The sequence below is a fragment of the Rhineura floridana genome, chromosome 3 (assembly GCF_030035675.1).
Source record: "Rhineura floridana isolate rRhiFlo1 chromosome 3, rRhiFlo1.hap2, whole genome shotgun sequence".
Taxonomy (NCBI): domain Eukaryota; kingdom Metazoa; phylum Chordata; class Lepidosauria; order Squamata; family Rhineuridae; genus Rhineura; species Rhineura floridana.
Genome location: NC_084482.1, coordinates 76,826,756 through 76,854,390, shown reverse-complemented (window position 1 = coordinate 76,854,390; position 27,635 = coordinate 76,826,756). Strand labels below are relative to the sequence as shown.

Genomic DNA, 27,635 nt, shown 5'->3' with positions numbered 1-27,635 from the left:
CCTCCCCACCAAAAAAATAACATTTGCAAGAATCAAGAATTTAGCAGAAATCCTAGAATAGCATCTCTTTTCTGAGGAAAAGCTTTACTAATTTGTATTAATTTATATTTACGTATTTGCAATCTTTGCTCCTCACACAACTATTAATAGCAAAGGGAATCCTGCCGCTAAAAAAGAAAAATTGGCAAAAGTATGTTAAGGCCCTTGTCATCTTTCTGAAAGAGCCCTCTTTCTGCCGTTAAATATAAATAAGAAATTGTGTAGCTTTGGGCAAATGATTCCACTCCCACTCCCAATCAACCTCATTTATTCCATATGCAAAGAAGAAAAATAAGGACTTACTGCCCAAAATGTATGTGAGGGCAAATCACTTTGCAAAACATCAAAGTGCTTTATAAACATAGGAGGAAACATAGTGTTCATAATGGAAACACTCTTTGTGACCCTGGATTTAAGAAAGCAAAGACTGTTGTAACGTCTGAATGCCAGAGAGGTCAAATGACAATAAAATGCAAAAAGTACAACGCGAGAGAATCCAATTAAGTGACCATTCACTTAATTGCCGTAACTGCTGATAACTCTATCATCTGAATATTTAAGTTAATAACCGCTTATCATGTGGCAGAAAACCATTGTCCTCATTAATGCCCAAGTAGATCGAATCTACTTTCTTGATAAGTTCTGCTGAATTCTGCGGTTTGACACTACAGCCTCCCTTTGAATTTCTTCTGCCTGGGAGCCACTCAGGCGACAATCTTGCGCTGGTCTCAGGTAGCATTTTAAGCACCTCATTAGCTGCGATTCTGTTGTTCCGTGAAAGAAACGTGCGGCGGGGATCCACGAACGAATGTGACTCTCAGGCGCGCAGAGACCGGGCCGACTCAGTACAGGCCGAAGTAGAGAGCAGAGCAAGGGAACGGAAGGGTGTAGGTGAGGGAGGCGAGAAGAACTACGACGCCCAGAGGCCCCGCGAGGTGCGCGCGTGCGCAGTATAACGCCGGGAGTGTAATCTGTCCAGTGAACTGGAGCTTCCATCGAGAAACAGGGATCCGGGGCGTGTGGTGTGGAGAGGTGGCTAAAGGGCGGAGAGCACCTTCGCGCCCTCCACGACATGCCGGGGGGGGGTGCATCTAACTTCCCTCCTGTCTGTAGTCTAGTATGTAGGGGGGAGAGATAACTTCAGGTTTCCCCCCTCTGCTCTGAGGTGCGGTGTTTTTCAGCAAGAAGTAACTAGACACTGGATAGGACAAAGGCTGGTGATCACAATCTCGAGAGCAAGCGGCAAAGGTAACAACTGCACTGGTCGTGTTTGCAGTCTGTGGGACAAACTCCGGAGGTTTTTTCCGGGGAGGGTCGTGTAACTTGTATTTTTTTTTAGGTAGCCTGCCTGAACATGGTCACGGGGAGTATCTCCATCAGATGTGGGGGTGGGAGAAAGAGTTCGATCGTAGCCCGCTGCCGGGCATTTCGTATCTGGAGTCTTGGTGAGGTCTGTTAAAAATATAATCGTGCCGGCCAGATGTTCTAAAAAGCCCTTCCTTAAAAAAAGGTGAAGGGAGATAGTTTTGTCGGGCGGGAGCCGGGAAATAACGATGGGGTTGTATTTAAATAGAAGCGTCCTTGCCTTTTTGTCTGCAATAAACAACAAAATGTGCTGACAAAACAGACTGATTTTCAACAAGATTCCTGGGGTGAGTGTGCCTGTATGTAGATCTAATCGTGCTGATGGTTGAATAAAACGGAATAAATCCAGGTGTTTCGGAGAGGTTTGATGGACTGAATTGGATCGGCTTTAGAAAACAGGCTGGATGTAGTTACACCGACTACATGATGTCTGGGTCCCTCGAGTGTTTCTTTTTTAGAGGGGAGGGATGTTAAAAATCTCAACCAAATAACTAAACAGCTAGATACCGTGCAAGGATAGGTCTTAAGCCTGTTGATTTTAATGGGGATAGGCGTGCTTAACTCTGCCGTTAGGCAACAGTTAGGCAACAGTTGTAAACGCCTTTACTGGGAAATAAATGAGGGTTTGTAAAAACGATGGGCACAAATCAAGATTAGACCCACTCTGCTGGCTAATCTAGAACACTGTTTCTCTTTCTCTACAAGGCATTGCCTTTTTCACCGGACCAAGTTTTGGATGGGAAGTCTAAAGATGGAAGAGCCATGGTGGAAAGGAGACCTTGCAGCAGAGATCCATCAGACTCTGAGGCTGAAGGTGAGTTTTCCTCCCTGACCTCCTCCCTCTCCACTCTTACCTGTTTGTACCTTTGCTTTTTAAAAAACTTATTCTAGTGGTGGTTGGTCCTTGCAGCCAAAGTGTTCCAGGCTGCAGTCCAAGACACACTTAAACTGGGAGCAAGTTCTATTGAACAAAGTACAGTTCTAAGTAAATGTGCATAGTTTGCTCTATATAGAAGAAAGATACTGAAGGTTGTTTTTTTCCCCTTTTCTAGGAGAAAGCAATATTTAAGTACACTAGGCCCATGATTTTACATATTAAAAACATAAAAAGAGCCTGCTAGATCAGGCCAGTGCCCCATCTAGTCCAGCATCTTGTTCTCACAGTGGCAAACCAGATGCCCATGGGAAGCTCGCAAGAGCACTCTCCCTCCTGCAGTTTTCAGCAATTACCACTTAGAAGCATACGCCATCATTCAAGTGCTCTTGCTTGTAATATGCTGTCTAGAATGGAAGCACAAACAAACAGTTTGTTGTTCATATCTCGTATTCAATCAAATTATTTTTCAAGGTGGATGAATGCCTGTGCTGCATGCTAAATAAACTGGCTCGTTTTCTTCAGCTCTATTGCAAAAGCTATTGATTAATCACTGTGATTAAAGCGTGTGTGAATAAAAACGGATAGTTTAAAAGCAATAGAATGAATGCACAAGTTCTAAAGGCAATTATTTGGATGCAAATCTCATTGGCTTCAGTGGGATTTGCTTCCAAGAAAATGCAGTGATGCACACAAGGCAGAGGGGGAAGCTATATGAAAGTATCTTTTCACTAGTGACTACTGGGGCATATTCATGGATATGGATTTACCATGAATGAGCCTCATCTCTAAGCATGGCCAATGACTGAGCAAGGGGTGAGCAGGACTAAGCCTGGTAGCCCCGTTGCCAATGCCAATTGCCCTGCTTCTCTCCCACTGTATAGATTTGAGGGACATCTATACACAGCAACAGTTTGTTTCTTTTTGGTGATGGGTCTGCCAAGTGTCTCTGAGCTCCTAGTGTTTGCGGTAATATGAAATACCTAACTTTACAGGAAAATGTATCGGGTGTGTTAAATTCCTTCTGAGTTTTGGTAAACATTCTTGCTTCAGCTCTGTGTTAGGCTTGTTGTTAAGCAGGTTGCAAAAATGATGGGCGTGTTTGTGTGTGTGTTAACCTGTAAGGCCTCCATATATGGTTGTAGTGCCACTTGGTACAGGAGACTTCCTATTGTACAGGACTAGTATATACTGAGAGCCAATGTGGCGTAGTGGTTAAGGTGTTGGACTAGGACCTGGGAGACCAGGGTTCGAATCCCCATACAACCATGAAGCTCACTGGGTGACCTTGGGCCAGTCACTGCCTCTCAGCCTCAGAGGAAGGCAATGGTAAACCCCCTCTGGATACTGCTTACCATGAAAACCCTATTCATAGGGTCACCATAAGTCGGGATCGACTTGAAGGCAGTACATTTACATTTTAGTATAGACTGCAAAACTAGTCTTTATCGGAAGCTGTACAGTAAATGAATGGCATAATTGAGCCATTGAGAAGTTTTTGCCAGTGGCATGGTTTTTAAGTGTGGTTGTCCTGATTTGGGAGTGTGGGACAGAGGATGCCTGGTTAAAACCAGTACAACTGAGCAGTTTAATATTATTGTTGAAATTAGAATCGTAGAATAGTAGAGTTGGAAGGGGCCTATAAGGCCATCAAGTCCAACCTGCTGCTCAAAGCAAGAATCCAAAGCAAAGCATTCCTGACAGAAGGCTGTCCAGCTGCCTCTTGAATGAAATCAAATTTGTGGGTGAGGGAGGATTGTTATGTAAACAAAACTTCAAATAACTAAACATCCCATTATCCATGTGTTTCTACCAAAAACAAAATCCTGATGACCAAAAAAAAATCCATCTCTCCATTGGCAATGCAGCAAGGTGTGTGTTTTGTCTTGTGGCAGATGCCAAGCAAAATGTGTTTAATGGGAAAATAGTATAGTACATACCATGCACTGAAGGTAGATTGTCGGGGGGGGGATGGCAATGAGAAAGGAGGTCCTGGCAGGACAGCTGCTACCTCTGTTGCATCAACAGCTGCAGCATCAACATGAATGCGAAGCCAGGGCCTCCTGTGAGACACCATGGCAGCAACTTTGACAGACACCTTGGGGGCAGGGCAGCGAGGAATGGGAACACAGCTCCTGCTGTTGCAGTGTACAATTAGGATGGTATCTATGCAAGAACTTAGCTTAAGAAAAGAATCGACAACCGGGGAGTAGCTATTAAGTGGTTGCACATTAATATTGTTGGTACTCTGCATCTCTGTTGGTCTGAAGTGGCTCGTGCTGTGCTGTTGCTTGCACATCTGCATGGACAGTTGGTATCTTATCTTCCAGTGTACCTAGCTTTTCATCCTGTCCCTCACTTTGTATGTGGCCATGCTGTGCTGATTGTAGGGTAATGTCTGATTACCCTATCCTTTCTCAGCAAGAAATACTTATTTCTGTTTGAGGGCTTGTTCCCATGTCTTGGCAAAGGAGATGTTTATGCAGGAGGGGGCTGGAACATGTGTCGAGCATGGCTTGGGTGTGTTCATATTCCTGCTATTTGCATGTGTGGAGGGGTGTCTGTGTGTTAGCATTGTGTCTCAAGTTAGTATTAATGTTTTTGGAGTGCCAGAAGAGATCCCAGTCCTGATATATTGTATACAGCAGAGGTAGCCAATGTGTTGCTCTTTGGATGTTGTTGGATTGCAGTTTGCATTAGCCTCAGCCAACATGGTCAATCAGGGGTGATGGGAGCTGCAGTCCAGCAATATCTAGAGGGCACCATGTTGGATGCCCCTACTCTAAAGGATGCTGAGGATTTCTGGCTGCAGTGATGCAAGGTGGTGACTTTTGCACCAATACCAAACCACTTAAACCACAATCCTGCACACCTTTATTTGGGACTAAGTCCAACCAAACACTGTGAGACTCACTTTGCCTCAGTATGCATAAGAATGGGCTATAGTCAGTCTGTTCAACTGACCAGTGGCGGCTGATGGCTCCATGTCAGTGGGGCAGGGGAACCCACTCCAGGTTTTAGGTCCTTCAAAGTTCAGACCAAAACCCGTAGCGGATTCCACTGTCCCACTGACATGGAGCCAGCCATCACTGCAATTGAGCTACACTAAGGTTGCAGGTATATGAACACTAACCTGGAACTAAACTTCATTAAACATAGTGGGGCTGAAATTTGAGTAAACATGCATAGGATTATGTTGCATATCTAATATGCACAAAGGTTCTTAAGAAGACAAGTTTCCATCTGTCCACTGCATGTCTTGCTGATGACCTCAATATGTAGAGAAAATATTAGTGGATAGTTTCTGGAAGCACATATCTAATGTATCTTGAAGCTATGATGGGCCAAGGGCACAGGTTTTCACCATGTTTAAAAACATGCATTGCACCTGTATATATTTATTCCTTTTCTGTGGATACATATAGTGTACAAATGGGAGCTTGTCTGGTCTCTTGCGTACTTGTCTTGGATGACTTAATATTTATGAGTTAAAAGGGTTCATTTTGTAGGTGTTTGTAACTTCCCAAGTAAACCTTAATAAACAGTATCCATTGCTATCACCTTTCCATTCTAACAACAACTTTTTCTGTACAAGGAAGGAACATGTGTGATTTCAGGGTAATCCCTTCAGTGGACATTCTTGTTGTGTCTGCGGAGGAGCTCTTTGGGAAAACCCTTCTTTAGTTCCGAAAGGTACACTGTTTTGTAACAAACACAACCAAGAGTCTAGTGGCACCCTCAAGACTACCAATATTTATTATAGTATAAGCTTTTGTGGACTACAACCCACTTCATCAGATGTATGAACTGTTATCCTGAATTGACAGGTATACAGTATATGCACATAGATGCAGAGAGATAAAATGTTGGCTGTGAAGTTTGAGGGAAATGAAATGCAAAAAATACAGATTGTGTTTAAGCAATAAATATGTAAAATATTTAATGATCTTTCACAAAGCAGTGTTGATGATAACACTTGCATCTTGGCATGGGTAAGCCTCTAGTGCAAGGGTCTCCTAACTTTTATGGCTCAGGCACTTCTGGAATTCTAAGAAACTGTCATGGGCACCATTGAATACCCATTTTACAAAAGAAAAAGTCATAATGCTCCCCCCCCCCAAAAAAAAACCCAGGCAAACCACCTACACACATCCCAAAGCACAGACAAAAAAAATCGGGAAACACCACATACACAACCGAAAAAGCAAAACTAAAATAATAAAACAAAATAAATCAACCTCAAAATTTAAAAATTAAATAATTGAGGTGCAGAGGATCTTATCCAGATCCCAGGTATCTGAGGGTGCCATGGTTCTCACAGCACCACATTAGAAACTGCAGCTGTAGTGGTAGAACTGAACTTGATAAGTTGTAATTTAGTTTCACACTGGGAGTTACAATGCATAAGAAAAGTGGATCTTAGCTGTGTTTTAAAAAATTTTTGGTTAGGCTGGTGTGTTTCAAGCGAGGTTAGAAAGCTCACTGTCTTAAAATAAAAGTTAACTTATGTTTTATTTTACTTTTTAAAAAAAGAAATCTCCATCAGAGATGTGCTTTGGGAATAGCATATGGCTACAGGCCATACCCCTCCTACATCTTCCTTTGACTTGTATTTTTCCATTGCGTTCTCGATTATAGACAGAATATGCCAAAGTGAATATACTGTTCAAAGTGAAATTTACACAGGAAATAACTTGAACTGTTGTGTGCTTTCTTTGGAAAGAAAATATAGTATAGTTGTGTCTTTGTTTATAAAAAATTTCTTATTAAATCATGAAAAACTATGGAATGCATTAAAAGAAATGGGGGTGCCACAGCATCTGATTGTCTTGATGCGCAACCTATACTCTGGACAAGAGGCTACTGTAAGGACAGAATATGGAGAAACCGATTGGTTCCCAATCGGAAAGGGTGTGAGACAGGGGTGTATTTTATCACCCTATTTGTTTAATCTATATGCAGAACATATCATTCGGAAAACAGGATTGGACCAAGATGGAGGTGTGAAAATTGGAGGGAGAAATATCAATAATTTAAGATATGCAGATGATACCATACTACTAGCAGAAAACAGTAATGATTTGAAACGAATGCTGATGAAAGTTAAAGAGGAAAGCACAAAAGCAGGACTACAGCTGAACATCAAAAAGACTAAAGTAATGATAACAGAAGATTTATGTAACTTTAAAGTTGACAATGAGGACATTGAACTTGTCAAGGATTATCAATACCTCGGCACAGTCATTAACCAAAATGGAGACAATAGTCCAGAAATCAGAAGAAGGCTAGGACTTTGGGGGGAGGGGGGAGCTATGAGAGAAATAGAAAAGGTCCTCAAAAGCAAAGATGTATCACTGAACACTAAAGTCACGATCATTCAGACCATAGTATTCCCGATTTCTATGCATGGCTGTGAAAGTTGGACAGCGGAAAAAGCAGATAAGAGAAAAATCAACATTTGAAATGTGGTGTTGGAGGAGAGATTTGCGGATACCATGGACTGCGAAAAAGACATATAATTGGGTGTTAGAACAAATTAAACCAGAACTGTCACTAGAAGCTAAAATGATGAAACTGAGGTTATCATACTTTGGACACATAATGAGAAGACCTGATTCACTAGAAAAGACAATAATGCTGGGAAAAAGAGAAGGGAGTAGAAAAAGAGGAAGGCCAAACAAGATTCCATAAAGGAAGTCACAGACCTGAACTTACAAGATCTGAGCAGGGTGGTTCATGACAGATGCTCTTGGAGGTCACTGATTCATAGGGTTGCCATAAGTCGTAATCGACTTGGAGGCATATAACAACATTAAATTTATATCCCACCCTTTCCTCCCAGAATTATTTTATGTAGTTGAATGAAATAACATAATAAAAAATGACCAGAGTCCTCTTAAATCCTGGAAAACAGTAAATAAATGTCAGGATTTTGTAATCATGTGCTTCAATTCTGCTCAGTGATTAGTTTACCAACAATAAAAAAAACCCTGAGTGTCTCAGCAAGCCAGAGAAAGATGTGTCAGCTTTTATCTAAGGGCCTTTTCACATATTGCTTGTGTTTCCTACATCTGTTATACATGCAGAGAGCCACCAACCAATATCCTGCATTAGGATTCCATATTGTATGTATGTTTTACAGCACACACATTCTATTTTTTTAACATGTACATACCAAAAAATCTCACACGTGAATTGGCCCAAGGTTCAGATGAAAGAGCTACGTAATACTCTTTTGTCCTGAAGCTGTTGCAAGTTTATTTCAAAACATGGGGCTGTAACTGCATTTTTGCAATAGTGCAAGGATTAGCACTAGTGCAACAGTATCTCCCTAACACATACACATGTACCTCCTGCCATCCCAAAATCTACCCAGAACAGATTTGGGGAGGAGAGGGGGGAGATCATTCCATTGCGCAAGGGGAAATCCTTGCACTGACAGAACAATCTGCTTAGCGCAACATTGAATACAACTCTTGGGATTTTTATTATTATTATTTTAATGTGACGGCTATATCTTCTCAGTTTGGAATATATAACATCTCCTGACATTGAAAGAGAAGGTGGGGAACAAACATTAAAACTTTTTTTTAAAAACCCAAGAGTAATCTGTTTTTAAAAAATAACAGCCACAATAAAGTACGATAAAAGATCTGAATCCAGGAATTTTTTTTGAAAGAATTCCCTCTCCGTTATACCTCAACTCTAGCCCTGTTCAGGCATTCATGCTTCTGGGGAGAGTGAGGCAGTGCCTGATTTAGGCATAAGTTAAACAAGCTACAGCTTAGGGCCTCACAATCCGCAGGGGCCTCAAAAACTTTCAGAATTTTGGGGGGGGCTTTTAAAATTTTATGTATATATATGGTGTAATTTTTTAACAAAGGGCCTCCAAGCTTTATATAGCTTAGGGCCTCACCAAGTCTAAATCCGGCACTGGAGTGAGGGCATGGCTAACTTGTTTTGCTCCGTCTGAAATGTCACTGTGTCTGTTCCCCTCATGCAGTTTCTAAAACACATGGGGAGCCTACACAGGGTACAGTCTGGCCCATGTGGAGGTCAGCAGGGACGGGAGTGAGGAGGTTAAGGGGATGGGGACAGCCAAGCCCCGCCCCCCCCTCTTGCTCTCGCTCTCTCTGTGCCTGCTTCTAATCATGGGAGGAAGGCTTAATGCCTGCATAGGTTCCTGTCTTGATTGTTTCTGTATCTATAGCTTCAGAATAAGCTTTTTCTTGTATTTGCCTGTATTCATTAACTTTGTACATAGCTTTTCAAGACATGGTGAGTAACAGCCAGGGCTGAGTTTCAGAAAGCTTTGGAGCAAGCAGGGATTGTATCTGAGAGCAAATAAAACAATACTTTAATGTTAAAATAAATACCCACACCATGCATTTAAAGCACTTTTATACTACTTTAACAGTCACTGTAATTTAAGGGTGTTGTAAGTTGTTTGGAGATCCCCTAACAAACTAAAGTTGGATTCCATGACAGAGGTGTTGGAGGTGGTCTCAGATGTACGTGCACAATCCCCAAACTTGGTAGTTTTGGGGGATTTTAACGTGCATTCTGAGGCCCCCCTCTCGGGAGTGGCCGGAGATTTTATGGACACTATGAATGAATGAATTTATTCATACGGTCAGAGACCAATACAAAGACACTATGGCAGCCTGGGAGTTACAACCAATTCAAACCGGGCCTACACATGCAGCAGGTCATGCCCTTGACCTGGTATTTGTGGCAGGAGAGGCCGGCAGTGACGTGGAAGTCAGGGGCTTGGCCACTGCCCCCTTGTCCTGGTCGGACCATTACTTGGTCAGTTTAGACCTCCGCGTGTCTCCACTCCCCCGGAGGGGTAGGAGGCTTACCAGGATGATTCGCCCTAGGCGGCTTATGAACCCGGATGGACTCATACGAGAGCTGGGGGATACTTTAAACTCTACGTATGGCCACTCGGCAGAGTCTTTGGTGTCCAGGTGGAACACGGGGGTCTCCGAGGCGTTAGACCAGATGGCCCTGAAACGTCCCCTCCCTTTAAACAGAAGTAGGACAGTTCCTTGGTACTCTCCGCGGCTTGCGATGGGAGGTAAGACGATTTGAACGCCGTTGGCGGAAATCACTCACAGAGATGGACAGAACTCGGTCTAGAGCAGCAGCGGCCGTTTATAGGTCGGCAATGAGGATAGCCAAAAGAGAGCTTTTTGCGCCCTCTATTGCGGCCACAGAATGCTGCCCGAGGAGACTGTTCTAGGTGGTCCATAGTCTGGTGGGGCCAGGGGCCCCTGACTCGAGAGTACATGTCATGGCCTCCTGTAACAACTTTGCAGAACATTTTGCGGAAAAAATTCGATTACATCAAGAGCAGCATTCCACCCGCTACAGCCTCAGTAATTGAACCAGTTGCAACTATGGGGCCCTTAAGGCTGTGGGATTGTTTTCAGCTTCCTTCCTCTGAGGAAGCAGTTAGGGCTTTGTCCTCTCTTAAACCAACCTCTTGCATACTCGACCCTTGCCCAGCGTGGCTCATTATGAGCTGCAAGGACAAACTGGGCAAGGGGATCAAGGCAATGGTTAATGCGTCCCTTGATGAAGGTCATCTACCAGCCGCCTTTAAGGAGGCAGCAATAACCCCAATTCTGAAAAAAGCCTCCTTAGATCCCCTGAATCTAAACAACTTCTGCCCAGTTTCAGATCTTCCGTTCCTGGGTAAATTGGTCGAGCACGTAGTGGCGAACCAACTACAAGCATTCCTAGAGGAAGTGAATTATCTCAACCCATTCCAATCAGGTTTTAGACCTAGACATGGGAAAGAGCTGGTTGTGCTGGTTGATGATATGAGGAGGGCTCAGGACAGAGGGGAATTTACCCTCCTTGTTCTCCTAGATCTCTCGGTGGCCTTCGACACCGTTGATCATGGTATCTTGTTAGATCGCCTAGAGAATTTAGGTATTGGAGGCACCGTTTTACAGTGGTTCCGCTCCTTCCTTTCTGGGAGATACCAGAGAGTGGTGTTGGGGGATGAGGTCTCCGAGCCCTGGCCTCTCACATGTGGGGTGCCACAAGGCTCTATCCTGTCCCCGATGCTATTCAACGTCTACATAAGGCCGCTGGGAGATATTATCAGGAGAGCTGGTCTGCAATTCCATCAATTTGCAGATGACACTCAGATTTTTCTCTCATTTAAATCCTCTCCACCGGCGGCAATAGAAATGTTATCTAAGGGCCTGGAGTCAGTGAGGGATTGGATGAGCAGGAGTAAGCTTAGGCTGAATCCTGACAAAACGGAGGTTTTGCTGGTGGGTGACAAAGATAAACTGGGGATCACTGATCTGGTGCTCAACGAGGTAGAATTGCCCCTGAGAGACCAGGTCTGGAGTTTGGGAGTCATTCTTGACTCCCAGTTATCGATGGAGGTGCAGGTAGTGGCCGTTAGTCGGGCGGCGCTTTACCAACTTCTCATCCAAAGGATACGCACTTACCTCCCGAGCCATCTGCTCCCTTCAGTAGTACACGCGCTGGTTCTCTCTCGGTTGGATCACTGTAATGCTTTATATGTGGGTCTTCCTTGGAAAACGGTCTGTAAGCTTCAGTTAGTGCAGAATGCGGCAGCTCACCTGATTAAAGGCAGCCGCCGGCGGGATCATATCACCCCAGTCCTCAAGGAACTGCACTGGTTACCGGTTGTTGCCCGGGCCACATTCAAGGTCCTGGCCTTAACCTTTAAGGCCCTTTTTGAAGCCAGCCCACTCTACCTAAAGGATCGCCTCCGTTTTCATCAGGGGCGCCGGCTAACAAAATCCTCCTCGAACGGTTCACTTCTTATTCCCCCATTAAGAGCAGCGAGACACTGGCGAGGACCAGGTCCAGAGCCTTTTCAGTAGTGGCTCCCTCACTATGGAACTCGCTGCCAACCAACCTTCGCCAGGCCCCCTCCTTGCTCTGTTTCCGTCGGGCCTTGAAGACCTGGCTCTGTAACCAGGCGTGGAAGGTGGGTTAGGTTGGCAGTGTGCAGCTTTGGGGGAGTTTTAACCTTTAATTTTTAATGTTCTCTGTTTATGTTTTTATATGAACTGTATTTGTGTTTTGCTGTATGTCGCCCAGAGTGGGAGACTAACCTCTGCCAGATGGGCGTCTAATCAAATCTAATAATAATAATAATAAAGTTCCCAGGATTCTTTAGGGGAAGCCATGACAGTTAAGTCGTATAAAAGGACTTTAAATGTATGGTGTGGATGTGGCTTAAGTTGGTGCAGTCTGCAGGATAGGAACTTGTATTGGTTCTTTGTCCATATACTCATGTGGTTTATACATTTCTATGTGACATTAAGCCTGCTTTTGTGTTTTCTACTTTCTTGTGCAGTACAGTTAACATAATCTTGTTCCAGTAATCAAGAAGTAGTTTCAGCTTTACATAACACTTGAGTTTTGTGGTATCCCTTCTCTTGCACAAATTGCCATCTGCCGCTACTGCCCAAGCTTTTTCCTGATCAGTTTGCAGTACCCTCCCCCCTCCATCATTCTTGAAGCCCATACCAAATTTGACGTGACTCATTTCAGCTTTCTTGTTTGGAATTGCATAATTAAGTTAACATCATCAAATATAAAGAGCATCAACTGTTTGATGGCGCCCAAAATGTGTTGCGCTCTTGAATTCAACTTTAGAAAGAGATCAAGTCCCTAGAATTTTTTCCCTTAAAGAAAAATTTTCTGAATACTTGGGAGGGAATATGTTTTTGAAGTGGAAGAAAACACAAATTATGTGCTATTATTATGATTTGATACTCCAAGCAAGTTTTCAAAGATACTTCTGACTTGATAAGGTTATTCTGGAAACAATTCCATAGGCACATTTCACAGTAGTCAGCCAAGGATGATGACCTTCAGTGTCAGCTTGCTGCATAACAGACTTTCACTTGTGTAACTGGGCTTCCTCTCATTCCCCCTTCAGTCCCTTCGTGCTCCCCAAAATCTCTGAAGGCCTGGCGGGCCCTCCAGAGTAGATGGGAGTGTGTTGTGATAGCAGGAGAGGAAGGGGAAATCCCATTGTGTTCACTGGCGCTGTTGGATATTGCTCCCAGTGTCTTCACTGAGCATACAGCCAATTGTGTGATGCTGAGGTGAGGAACCTGTGGTCCACCTAAGGTTGTTGGACTACAGCTCCCAACATCCCTGACCACCGGCCTCGCTGGCTGGGGCTGTTGGGAGTTGGTTTTCCAACATCACCTGGAGGCCATCCCTGCCTTACTGACTTCACTTAACATTGGTCTCATTTAGACACACTAAACGGGTGGAGAAGGAGTGAAGGCAACTTGACGCCCAGCCCTGCCCCCAAGATAGTGTGTATGTATTACAGACCGCATGCCTAGGCCTTAGCTCCACAGCAAGTAAAGGTGACAATGCATATCTGTTTTCAGAATTCAGGTCAATGAAAGGGAATGTGTACTAGACTATAAGATACTTACAAGCTTGTGATGTCCTAACAGTAACTGGCACATCACTACTACGTTGTTTTGCATTGTCAACCTGCATACTTGAGCTTCCAACAAAACCATTGTCATGTATTTTTAAAAATGAAGCATCTTCTGTGTTTTAATCATAGCTTATGAAATCTACAGTAGTAGATCCTTTGCATAGTAAATGTTGTAAGTGAAGGGTTTTGTTCATGAGAGAAATATAAAGGTGGTGTTTTGACTTGAACAATGAGCATTGTAGAACTCTTTAGTAGCTGAAAGATGTGGTTTCTGGGTGTTAGGCAACTCTTCCTTAAAACTGGATCCTTCAAATCCAGTTCCATTTTTATTTTACACCCAAATAAACTCCATCCCTGGCAGGAGTGTTTTTAAAACTTTCACAAGGAGGCTGTTGAGGTCAAAGGAAATGTTGTTGTCCTTGAAGCAAGACTGGAGGATGCCATCTAATTATCATGTTAGTATGTGAATGCATCTGGCATCAAGATAGATAGTTAAGTGTGTTTGCCTGAGGAAATGGGTCCTCTTCACCATCGCATAAATATTTACATTGCAGTCCTTTTATTTAAGAGGTCTCATCCTTGCAGTTGTTTGGGACTAATGAACTGGCTTCTCCTTTATTCAGCTACTCTTGTAATTTTTTTTAATGCATTGGGCTTTATGACTGAGCAGCATTTTCATTTTGGGCAGTTTTATAAAATAACATCCAAAACGACCGTTCTGAACACTTAAATCAATGGTTTCTAAATTCTTTGCTTGGGGAGCCAACAATGGCAAGTCATCTTTTGTTCTGAAGAATAATCTTTTGCTGCATTTGTCTCAGGGGCAAGCGAGGCATGACACTAACTGCTTGAACATTGTTAGCATGTCTTTATGTTTTTCAGTATAAATAGTAGCTCTTGGGGCCATAGCCAGGTCTGAGAAGTTTAATCCTACGCACACATATGCACAGAGCTTTCTCCAGAGATATGGCCCAGTCATTTATGAAATACTAATTGAAGGAATGGCTTTAATTTACATTATCTGTATTTAGGATAATTGTGCACCACTTTGATGGCCTCAGGCTGTGAAGCTGTTTACACAATTGCTAAATAAAATAATAGCAGCTCTGGAGGGATCATGGTGTAGGGGGAAAGGATGAAAAAAACCTCCCCATGTGCCATGGTCCCAATTCTGCTTGGGAGAGGTGGGGACATGACTGCTGTTTATACTAGGAAACCTGAATATGCTAATTGCTTGAATTCCTGTCTAGTTTTGCCCTTAAAACACCCACTGCTGGGTTTAAATCATCCTGTTGGATTAAAATGTACCACATCCTTTTACAAAGTTGTGGATAAGCAATCGCGCCTGAATTTAAACATGGATGTGGTACTGATGTTGAAATGTCTGTGTGTGAAGTGTTAAAATTGGGTTGTTTAAATTCTGATTTTGTTATAATTCACCAAACCTCAGAAAGTAACGTCTAACTTAAACACAAATTCTAGAAGATACGTGCTGAACTCATTTACACTTGGTGCTAGATGCTGGCACAAGTCATTTGACTGCATAAATGATGTAAGAAGTTGTCTTCTTTCCCCTTTCTCTCTCCCCCCTCCTCGAAATAAAGGCATATGGGGCCGACCTGTTGCTGTCTGGCTCTTGTCTTTGTTTTTGGTACTAGCTTCATGTGAATCAGATGTTCTGCAAAGGCCGTCCTGTTTCTTTCTGTCTTTCTTTTGCATAGTTTGTACTTTGCAGGAATTTCCCTCCCAATCCTTCAACCTGTGAAAGTCAGGATTGTATACATCAGTGATTTTTCGAAAAGTCTTCCATAAATAATTTCCAGAGGGGTAGCCATGATAGTCTTTTGCAACAAAAACAAAAGTCAGTCTTGAGACTCCTTAAAGACGAAACAAATTTACAGTATTATGGTGTACGTTTTTGTGGACTACAGTCCACAAAAGCTTATGCCATAATAAATTTGTTAGCCTTTAAGGGCCCCCAACACTCTGTCTTGTTTCTCCATAAATAATGTTGGTAGTTTTGAGTCAGGAAGATGTTTGGTTTAATATGAAGTATGCTGGCTAGTAGATTAAATTGTTTTTTTTAAAAAAATTAAATGATTCTCAAGAGTATGAATGATTAGCACAAGTTTTAATTGTCTTTCAAAACACATTGGATATTCATCCAGAACAAGAGCTGGGTCACTTTGTATAGTGTTAGTTGCTCAGCACTTGCCAGAACAGGTGGCGGATAGTGATCTGTGTATTCTGGCTTCTGAAATGGATATTCATAATAATGCCCCTTCTTCCTCTCTCTGTCTTCCCTTCCCCTCCTTTGTTGCTATAGGAGCTGAAACTGCCTGTGTACAAGGCCCTTTCTCCACAAATCGGGATGCGGCGCTATTTTGCTGACCTCTTGGCTATCCTCAGCAGCCACTGCCAGCTCTGCCCCACAGCCCGGCACCTTGCTGTCTACTTGCTGGACCTCTTTATGGACCGCTACGATATTGCTGTCAAACAGCTATATGTCATCTCAGTTGCGTGCCTTCTCCTTGCAAGTGAGTAAACTTGCTTATTAATGCATAAATGTTGTTGCAACTATTACTGGTTTGCTTGGGAGGGGGAGGAAAACTAAGCTGTTTATCTGTTAAGTGTACTAAGCTGACGAAAACATTTTTATTTCACTTTATTTTATATCTGTTTATTTTGGGCGGGTCCCATCCAAAGTGGCTTGCAACCATAAAACAGCAAAAGACTGTTGGCCATACCTAGAGAAGACCCATTGAAATCAATGGAGTATGACTTAGTTGGCTGTGCCAGTTGATTTCAGTGGGTCTACTCTGGGTACAGCCAATAGTCTTTTGCTGTTTCATGGTTGCAAGCCAGATTGGATGGGACCCGCCCAAAATAAACAGAAATATAATAAATTGAAATAAATATGTTTTTGTCAGCTCAGCACACTTAACAGATAAACAACTTAGTTTCCTCCCCCTTCCCAAGCAAGCAAGTAACGTATGACTTAGTTGGCTATTGCCTTTTGCATATTATATGTATTTTAAGGGTTGGTTTTAGTACAGACTATCAGCAACTTCACCTAGAATTTTTTAGTGATGTACTTGATTTCGACTTGCATGGGGAAGATTCTTAAGTTTCACGTGATGTTCCGATGAAAAGGGGTGCTTGGCTGTTAGAAAGTTATAGGTTAAGTTTTGCTGCCCTTTAAATGCTTCACTAATGCCTTGGGAAAAGGTTTTCTTTTGGTTCACCCCTTGCACTTTTCTATTATTTAAAGGCCTGTAGGGCCAGTCACACCAGTCTGTAAATTTTAGATGAGAATTGTGGAATGAACCCATGGAAAGGGGCTCCTGAAACACTTAAAATGAACCTTTGATTCCCTGCCATGTAATAGTTAGTGTCTTTTGAATCCATGGAGAACAGATACTGTACTAGTTGCTTCTTAAAGTGTAGCCCTTTCCATGTACTTGCCTAATGATCCATCCTTTGCTATGACCCCCTAGGTTTCTTTTAATTTTATGCCATTTTTGGAAAACATAGTTGTCAACCTTACAGAAAGACAAATGGCCTAATAACCCAAAGCTTCAGATAAGGTAGAAAATACTAGTGGCTAACATCAGGACCAACCTTAGAACAGCCTTCCACAACCTGGGCCCTCTTAGATGTTTGAACGTCCTGTTGTCTCTGACCATTGGCCATGCTGGTTGGGGCTGATGTGAGTTGGTGTACAACAACAACTGAGGGGCAGCGAGGTAGGGAAGCCTGGTTTAGAGCCTCTCAAAGCTCTTTAAAAAGACTTCAGCAGTTGAAATAAGATTCACAGGTGAATGAATCTGGCCAAGATAGATGGGATCTGTTCTTGGCCACCTCATGCTTGCACACTGTTGGTGTATTGTGTGGTCCTGTCCAAAGTTGTTACAGATGCAATTTGTTTGACTGTTGAGGGTGAGCCTTGGTTTTCCTGGGGGAGCTATCACAGTAGTAAAAGATTATTGCATAAAATGCTAGGCAAGTCCCAGATGAGAGTGGGCATAATGGTTTCAGGAGCAGCTAGATTCCAAGGGGGCAATTGAGAAAGGAGATAAGAGAATCCTCGTAAAACAACAAGAGCAGCAGAAGCTGTTTGGTGTGTTGTGTCTCCAATCCTTCCTCAGTCCATTATCTGTCCTTTGTATTCTGCTCTCCCAAAATAGGCTTTTCTGCATGTTAATTTAAATCCTGCAAGGCTGGAAAAACATTGACGCCAAATAAAACTTGTCAGACTAGAGGAAAAAGAGCTCTTAGAATCCGTTCAAGTAGAACCTGGAGCAGGTTGTTTGGAGGCCCATAAATGTTAAATGCTGAGTAGCTCCTGTTGGAAGGGCTAGGGTAGAGTTTTAAATCGCACTTGCCTACTTAGAAATATTCAGTACAAAGGAAAAAAGGCCACGTGGAAAACTGGATTAAACTACCTGCTGTTTTCCTCCTCTTTCTTTGAAGTGTGGTCTATACTGCCACGTGCTTCTGTGTGGGACTGCATTAATTACATCTTGCACCTTCATGAAAAAGAATACGTTGCTTTGAAACATGTTAATATTAGGGCTCCTGTTCAAATAATGTCAACTGTAGTGATATGGGCAAAAACACACTAGAACATTACCCGAATACTTAACGTATGTGTTAAACAGAGCAGCAAATTAAATGATGTAATGCAACTAATACTTTGTATTTCAACAAGTAAAAACCAGTACTGTACTCCACATATTTGTTAAAGCAGAACAACTGAGTTTACACCAATTCCGGCCTGTTTACTTCACCTGAAATGTTTAAAAGACTTTATGTTGATTAACCGTTTTGCAGGCCAGTCTGTCAGATCCCTAACAATTACTTAAGGCTGGTTAGTATAAAAACATTTTGAATCCTTCCTGCATATTTTCCTTAACCACCAACTTCAGAATTACAGTTGTTAGGTCAAGATCCAGCATTGTGCCAGCAGAGGAGATGGGTTTTCCCTCCCCCTTGAAGCCCCCATCTGCTCTGGATAGTCTCCCAACACTCTGCAGCAGATTTTGGGGGAGCGGGGGGAGGGAGGAAGGGCAAGTCCCATTTGTACAAGCAGAAGTCCACTGCACAAGTAGGAAGCCACCAATCTGATACCACCTTGAAAGTTCTGCAGGATTGTTCTGCCAAATTTCAGCCTGTTTTGGTTTTTATTCTGACAGAATAAGTTACCTTAACAACAAAGAGCAACCTCTTGTTTCCTCCCTGAATGATTTTAATTTTCTTCTAGTCAACATATTTTTATAGCAGTGCTGTTGAGGATGCTTTGTAAGTTTAAAAATGCTATTAAGTTCCAGCAAATAGGCCTCTGTGTTCTGCACAAATGCTCAATGAATGGATCACAAGCAAACAAATACTGAATTATTAATTTAAGGTAATTCAAGGTAGCTACAAAGAGCAGGTGCTGAAGCTGCCTCAGTCCTTTGCGGTGGTTAAAGATTGGCAATAGCAACATTTGCACACAACCGCTCCTTATTTTTATAATGGATTTATTGTTATTGGGGATTGGGGGGGATGCAGGCTGGTGGATGATGTTTTTAAAATGCTTTATTTGTTTTTAAACTCCAGTTTCCCAAAGTAGTATTATAAAATTACTGTACAAATGTTGTTGTTGTTATGTGCCTTCAAGTTGATTACGACTTATGGCGACCCTATGAATCAGTGACCTCCAATATTTGTATAATATTTCAGAATAAATGTAATAAACCTGTAGAAAAATACATCTAAATGTGCAAATGATGAGGAAGATGAGCATGCAAGCAAAAGGCTCACAGTGGCTTGTTCGCAGGGTAAAAAACCATGGTTTCCCTTTATGCCTGACCCAAGGCATTACCAGCATGGCCAATGAGAGTAGTAGTGCAAAACATCTGGAGGGCACCAGAATGGAAAGGCTAGTCTAGCTGAATGATTAATGAACCTTCTGCCTTCTAGCCATCTGTCCTAATAGCCTTTTGACAGCCAAAATCTTCATCAGCGTGCAAACATATCCCTAACAGCAGCAGAGGCTGGCTGATGAATCTTTGAATTCTGTATTTTTCAGCATTGGCTTCTAGCTGATTCCAGTTCAGTAAAATCTTAGTGATCTGGATTGAGAGAATGGGTTGGAAAGAATTGAACCCAGGTGGCTTTTTCTTCCTTTTCAATAGGCAAATTTGAAGAGAAGGAGGACAGAGTGCCGAAACTGGAGCAACTGAACAGAGTTACGTACATGTGTAGCCTTAACCTGGCGCTAACAAAGAAGGACCTGCTGAAGATGGAACTGTTGCTCTTGGAAAATTTTAACTGGAATCTTTGTCTGCCAACTCCAGCACATTACATTGATTACTACCTCTTTGCTTCTGTTAGTGAGGGTGATCTGCACAATGGCTGGCCTATCACATCCATGACCAAAGTCAGAGCTTTCATGGAGAAATATTCTCACTATTTCCTAGAAGTCTCACTGCAAGGTAACTTTTTGATCCAGATGCCAGAGGAAAGCCCAGGGCACATTTCTGATTTGCATTAGCCTTCATCAGGATTATAGCAGTCCTTGGAAATGTGGAAAACTTCATGTCTAATGGAAATATCACTAAAGCACGTGCCCCACGTTAGAAATAGCGTTTTATCAAAAGCTAAGGCTTTGGGAAGGGGAATTCCTGCTCTTCAAGGTCTTAACTTGTGGCTTGGCATACTCTTTACCAAGCTAATCCCCATCCCTGGCTTAACATTTGTGGGATGGATCCAATCTTGCCACAAGTGGAATTATTGAATTCCCCTGCTGGAGAAAGGCTGGAAGGTGGGAGAGTGACTTTCATCAATATCCTCTTTTTCCTTGCAGCCCTCTGTATGCAGTAGAAGAGCATGAGAATTGGGGCTGCAGGGAAAGAGGGAACTGTCAAGAATTGCTTCCCACCCTTCTTAGCAGAAAGTCTCTGATCAGACTGCTTCCTGCCAATGGAAAGAGCCTCTCGGTTTGTGGAAGGATGAGTCAGGATCCAACCCTATCCTTGCTGCTCCTTGCTTCTGGGCAAAAATGCCAACTTGGAGCTTTTAGATCTCAGGATGATAACTTTTTGCCACCTCCTGAGGATGAAGCACATTTGAGAACCACTAAAAAACACATTCCCTCCATTCTGCCAAAATCTAAAACCAAAATATGCAGTATTTAACTCTTAAAGCTAAGCAATACTTACAGCATGAAGCTGTGCATGTTTGATTGGAAGTAAATCCTATCAAAGTTAATCGAGTTTACTTTCTAGTGCTTATGATTGCAGCCTTAGCCTATAAAGTCTGAGCTCTGATGGCAATGGCCCATCAAATGCCTAGCTGAGAGCCCCCTTCTAGGCCTGAATTATTGCCTATAAAAGTTGCATTGCACACATAAAGAGACTACAATAGATGTAGTGGCATTACTTGAAAGAAATACTGGCCTAGGTTGATTTGCCCTCTCTTGAGCCAAAGCTGTTATTCTGGCATCTTAGTTTGCAGCCAGAAGGTTTATACATCTCACTGCCCAGCAGCCAGTCTTACTAGAAGTTGGTAAGGGTTTACCATTTATGGATGGAGGTGTTTTGGTCTCATTTTGTAATTTTTTTCTTCCAGATCATGTTTTTCTTTCCTTTCGGCCTTCTCTGGTTGCTGCTGCTTGTGTGGGCGCCTCACGCATCTCTCTGGAGATCTCTCCCTCTTGGACCACACAGCTCCAGCTGCTGACTTGTTATTCCCGGGAGCATCTTTCGCCGTGTATTGAACTCCTGCTGGTGTAAGTTTTGAACAAAAGCAGCTACCTGACCAAGGCTTGTATGGAAAGTAGCAATAAGTCTCTTACTCCATTAACACAAGGATTTATGCGTGCACGATGGAACTTACCCTCTCCTCCCCCTATGCGCTCCTTCTCGAGAAGATTTGGAGAGGGTGTGGGGGACGTTTCCATTGTGCAAGCATAAATCCTTGTGCTAATGGAACAAGGTCTTTGGATACTGGCCAAACTTTCTTATTTGTGTAGCCATTCTACTTATTAGTTACCAGAAAATATTTCCTAGGCGACAAAGTGATAGAAACAAAATTTTGAAATTATATTGAAATTCAACGATAAGCTAATAAAACCCACCCAGCAACAGTTCAGCAGTTAAATCAGCACAGCATAAATACATGTCAGTCATTACCTATCATTTTGCTATTGGTAGAGCACCCCTTCCACCAATCAAGTGCCATTGAACTGAGAGACTAAAATTGACGATGATAAAACTACAAAAATATCCGTGTTGTTTAGAAGATATTAAAAGATCTAGGAGAATTTTTTTTTAAAAAAAAAAAGAAAGGGCACTGAAAAGAACCTAAAGTAGGCACTAGGCGATCAAAATGCAACTACTGCCGCCTACCAGCCCAGCACTATGGGCTGCTTCTGGTGCTGTACTTCTCATTTTCCCCATCCTCCCACAAGAACTGAGACAGACCCTGAAAAGCCATAAATGGAGACATTTACATGCGTGAGGGGTTGTCCAGGCTTCTCTAATTGGCTCTGTTTTTTAAAGGGTGGAAGCAAGCAGGAGGGTGGCTGCTAGTTTAAGGGTAGAGTCCACTAGCGTGGTAGAAGGGGTGAGGGCAGCATTTCTATGCTTTCCCTGTGCTGTGGGGCCACATCTTAGGCCTGTGGGCAGTGCAGAGTTCAGCCACCACCACCACCCCTCCAACCAGTGTTGAGATTCTGAAGTAAACTGTTCCAAGGAGTTACAAAGAAGGCATTATCAATTTGAGGCCTAAGTGGTATGGGAATTACTGAGAATTCATGTAATGTTAAAATACTCAAATTGTATTTCATTATTCAGTAATAATTCAGGTTCAGTAGATTGTTTCTGGTGTTTCCTCCCTTATCCCACCATCCTCTGGTAGCCTTCTGTGTCCAAGAAGCATGTGGCATTAAGCATCAACATAACTTAAATTCGGCATTATAATTAGAGCAATAATAATACATTTGTATAGCACTTTCAGTTGTTCAAAGTGCTTCTCACATGTTACATTGTAATACTTACAGCAAGGTAATATAAGACAGCCTTTCTCAACATGATGCCTTCCAGATATTTTTGGACTACAGCTTCCGTTAACCATGCCAGAATGGGGGTGATGGGAGTTGTAGGGCACCAGGTTGGGTAACACTGCTGTAAGGTAGGTCATTATTCTTATCCACCGTATTGCAGACTAGGAGAGACCAAGTAGCCTCCAAGTGATAGATGGCAAAGGTGAGATCTGAACCAGGGACTTCTTGATTCATAGTCATTACATTACCCTAACTCCCCAGTACTTTCGATTTAACTAATAACTTCTTCAGATTGGAACCCTGGGCTTTCCCTGCTTTTAATTAACAATATTATGATAATGTTATTTGTTATTTAATTTGATTTTTGTAAATTACATTGTTTTTATTGTATTTTATACCTGTGTTTATTTTTCTTTGTAAGCCGCCTTGAGGGCCTTTGGCCGAAAGGCGGGGTATAAATAAAATTTAATAATAATAATAATAATAATAATAATAATAATAACTCTCCCTGTAACACATTACATTTTAATTCTCCCTTCCTGTTACCTTTTGGTGGTCCATTACACTGACCTCTCCACATGAAACAACTGGTTCAGGTGCCAAGCTCCCTTATTAGCCTAGTTTGGAGTAGAACTAGAATAAATCTGCAGAAGCCAAGTTCTGAACCAAAACATTTTAGGGTTTTTTTTCCCACCCTAGATAGTTGGTCACCTTACCACTAGTGTTTCTTATTGGAATGACTTCTGCCTGCACTGTGAAATAAAGTCTGCAGTGTTGAAAGGGCTTCACAGTCTTGCTTCTCTAGCATGCAAGGTACAGTTCACCAGTGGTTGCCCTAGCCCAACATTGCAAAATGTGGCATTAACATTGGCACTGTGTGACTCTTACAGATTGCATGAGTGTTGTACTAATGTGGCAGTCAGATATGTCAGCGTAAATGGCTAAGACAGTGGGGACACTCAATTTTTGCAAAATTCCAAATAGTCATGGTGCTGGTGAGCCTACTACATAATCAATTGTATTGCCTTGCTTCACAGATGAGCAGCATTATTGATGACATGGCTAAATTGGTGGCCCATTTTTTAAAAACTCTGGTGGTATAGATCGAGACCTTGGTCTACTGATGTATCATTGCTGGACTTGGACATATGATTGCAAATTGTATTTTAGCTTCTGTAACTTTTATTATAGCTAGGAGCGTATTGTAAATACTATGATTTTCAGTGACGTATTTGAAAACATGATCCTAATACATTCCATTCTGTCAAAAGGCCTGGAGCAATCACAGACACCACTTCATACGAAGGCATAGAGAGTGAGTTAAAACTGATTTTGTGAATGCTGTTTACAAAACCTAGCTCTTACGTGTGTGCTTGATTTATTTTTATCTAACAGAGCTCATGATAAGGACATCAAAGAAGCCAACAAGGAAAAGGATCGGGTGACACGGCTGCAGCAGCAGCAGCAAGTTGCGGAAAGCCTAACCCTCCATGCCCCTACTCAAGTTCTCTTTCAGCAGTCACGGTATCATCCCCTGGCTCAGCGTTCAACTGTTCTTTCACAGTTCCACTCTCCAATACAGGATCTGTGCTCAACTTACCGGGATTCTTTACAAGCTCCTCGACTGAGCAGCCTTGCCTCGGGGAATAGCGATTCACTGCATTCATACTCTACTCTGCAGGCCAGCTTTCAGCCTGTTTTGCAAACCATGTCCATTCAAGGGCCTATCACTATGCAGGTAGCCATTTCAACAGAGCCTAGGCACTGCCTCGCTCTGACCTATGGCAGTAGCTATTTTAGTGGGCATCCTTCATACACAACAGGCTGTTTTGATGGATGAGTGCGTACAAAGAAAGGGAGCGAGAGAGGACAGTACATTTTGGAAGGAAAAACATTGGTGGCATGTAAACTGAGTTGCACCTGCCATCATTAAAAAAGGAGCTCTGTAAAGCAACAGCTTGCAAATAGCTTGGACAAAAACAAATCCATAATTAAAACCAGTTCTTGGTTTTCACTTTCAAAACATGGGTGCCTTTCCTGCAAGAATTAACAGAAATGGGTTTTTTTTTAAAAAAAATGCAAAAACATACCTCACAATTCAAGATTTTGCAAAAGTGACATTGAAATTGGGGGGATGAGAGACTCTCGCCCCATTTATTCCTAGAAAAGATGCCAGTGAACTGGAAATAAGTCATTAAAAAGACTACTCAGAAAAACAAATTTGGAGAAACCTCTGGCCATCAAGATATGCTTGTATGATGGCTCCCCTGTGAACACTGTTTATAGTGGCAGCTCACAACACTGGAACCTTTTGTTGACACTAACAAGGCTTGTGTTTTCTTGATACCTCTCAAACTGTCTGTGGATTTTTTTTTTTATGAAGAATGTTCCTTGCCTTGCTTTGACTGGAAGTTTCATAGAACAAGACATTATACTTGAACACAAGTGCACAGAATAGTCAACCACTTTGGCCTTAATCTCTCTTGAAATTTGGTGAGGCATCAGTAGGTGAAATACCACTTGGGTCTAATGTTTGTAGTATTTTTCAAAAATGCAATCTTAACCTTACCTCTAAATATTTAAGATGCTGCTGCCTTAAATAACTAAAATATCATTTTGTTGGGAAAACATGGTTTACAAGTTACGTCAGGGATTAATGTTTACTTGAAAACAATTCATTGTGAAAATATTAATATTGCAGGAATTGCTGCCTTTTAATGTAGTATGTTTCGTCTGGCAGTCTTGAGTTAAAGCTAAAGATGGATAAATGTATGTGGAATGAATGTTGTTGTTTTTTAAAGGGATTTTTTAAAAACATTGATGAGTATGGGAGTCTGAGGTAATGTTGGAAACAGGCTAGTCTTAAAAGTTGCTGTTGTTGAACCACTAACTCTAGAGTAACTCTGTTCATTACAGCCTATGAAGACAATGCAAAATAATACTAGACTACAGTTTACTTTAAGCACCCCCTTACAGAGCAAAGACCTACTGGTAACAATGGCCTGATCACTTGAGAGAGAGTCAGGTTTTGCTCTTGTACATCCAAAGGCTTCCCCCAACCCCAAATTTCATATTCTAAACACATGATTTGGGAGTGGCACCACGCGTTGTGGGGAAAGCAACGGCTTCCCAACCCTTTGTGGGTTTTTCCATGTAAAGCAAACCTTGCATCATGGTGAGGTACTTGCAGGAGAAAAAATGGGCAGGTAACTGCTGCTTAATCCCACCCACTCATTCCCCCTGCAAATGCTTCTCCCAGGCCATTTACACATCCTCCCCATTTTATAGCAGATACCGAAATCAAAGGTGAGCCTGACTGATGGGAAAACAACTGAAGGGAGGGCATTTGCAAGGAAGATTCACTTGATTTGTACAAGTATCCCACTCAGCCACTTATTTTTTTTCTGTAACTGCCTTTTTCCACCCTCCACATTGCATTACCTCTACAAATGCAGGTTTGGGAGCATGGGTTTACCGACAATTTTGCCTTGTCCCATTGATTCGTTTGCAGCTTAGTTCCACATATGTGTACTTTAGGATCATGATCTATACAGTTTTCATGCGCTTACGCTTCACACAGGACTTCTGTGGGTCCAGTTACAAGATGTTTTTGACAACTCCTGCTAGAGTGTGAAATGCTCCTTTGATATTCATCTGTTATCCTGTCAGTCACTGAAAGCCAGTATTGTTTGTGGAAAAGGTTCTCAGGATTGCAATACAAACTATGTGCAATATATTGGTTTTATTCTGTCTAGTGTCCAGTGAGTGTCATTCTGCTTTTAAGTTATTATTTTTTTTAGGAAAAAATAGTTTGTGGGAGGGTTGTGTTGGATTTTAGAGTGAGGAAAACCTTTCCCTTGTCAGAGGAAGTCTGTCAATTGAAGACTGATGTCTCTAAAGTGAACTGTAGTCTGGGCATGTCACTTTAAGGTAACAATATATGTAGCAAAACAAAAGTAGGAACTGTTTTGTTCACAGTAGTATCTTTTTTTCTTTTTGTATTTATATGCAACTTAATAGCTATGATATTTTGTGTGTTGTAAGCTAACATTAACCACTTAATTGTGTAAAATACTACTGAGGAAGCTCTGGTTGTAGAATCCAAAATGTTCATTTTATTATCCCTACAGAGAAGCTTTTTCCCCAAGTTGGCATTTATATCTTAGCGGAAGGTTATTCAATAAACAGTGCAAAACACTAAAGTGTTTGTTCATTCCTTGTATACTAAAAAAAGGATATACTAACATCCCATTCATGCCCTCAAAACGTGCCCTTTATTAAAGCATTTAGCGGTTCCATTAGTAATGGATGAGCCATAGCTCAGTGGTAGAGCAGGCAGAAGGTCCCAGGTTCAATCCCCAAAGGCATCTCTAAGTAGGGCCGGGAGAGATTCTCTGTCTGACATCCTGGAGAGTTGCTGCCAGTCAGTGTAGACAATACTGAACTAGGTGGACCAGTGGTCTGACTAAGTATAAGGCAGCTTTCTATGTTTTTTATACAGCCACAAAAGTGGCTGTAAACTATAGCCAGCGTGGATTTTTCACATTCCTCAATGTTAAATTGAAGATACCCCCATGCCATACTGCTGCTTCCCATAAGCTCATATAAAAAACAAAACCTTACAAAACTTATAGTCCTGGACTCAGAAACGCTTGCTTAACAACTCTCTAAACTTTCGTGGCAATACAACAGTCGAGGAGAATCAAGAGTTCAAAATATAAAAAAAGGGGGGGAATCCAGACCCCTGTTGGACTTTTTTCTGTCAGAATTCTTATAATTGGTTGAAATTAATTAAAAATCAGCCATGTTCATAGAGTATCTGTAATCGTATTACTGACCTTGCC

At 42.1% G+C, this 27,635-nt stretch overlaps 2 protein-coding genes across 4 annotated transcripts in view; one reads left to right on the top strand and one right to left on the bottom strand.

The window, feature by feature from the left end:
- PTTG1 (PTTG1 regulator of sister chromatid separation, securin) overlaps positions 1-27,635 on the bottom strand; it is a 294,965-nt gene that overhangs the window by 66,692 nt on the left and 200,638 nt on the right. The gene's annotated exons all lie outside the window — the stretch shown is intronic.
- On the top strand, positions 695-26,976 carry CCNJL (cyclin J like). 2 transcript variants are annotated; one of them, XM_061616741.1, is made up of 6 exons: positions 695-1,287; positions 2,110-2,218; positions 16,069-16,279; positions 19,922-20,221; positions 21,357-21,516; positions 24,187-26,976. In XM_061616741.1, the coding sequence occupies exons 2-6, from the start codon at positions 2,141-2,143 to the stop codon at positions 24,629-24,631; spliced, it is 1,194 nt and encodes a 397-aa protein (XP_061472725.1). In that variant the 5' UTR covers positions 695-1,287; positions 2,110-2,140; the 3' UTR covers positions 24,632-26,976. The 2 variants fall into 2 exon arrangements, with proteins under 2 accessions (XP_061472725.1, XP_061472726.1); XM_061616742.1 differs by lacking the exon at positions 695-1,287 and adding an exon at positions 1,401-1,489.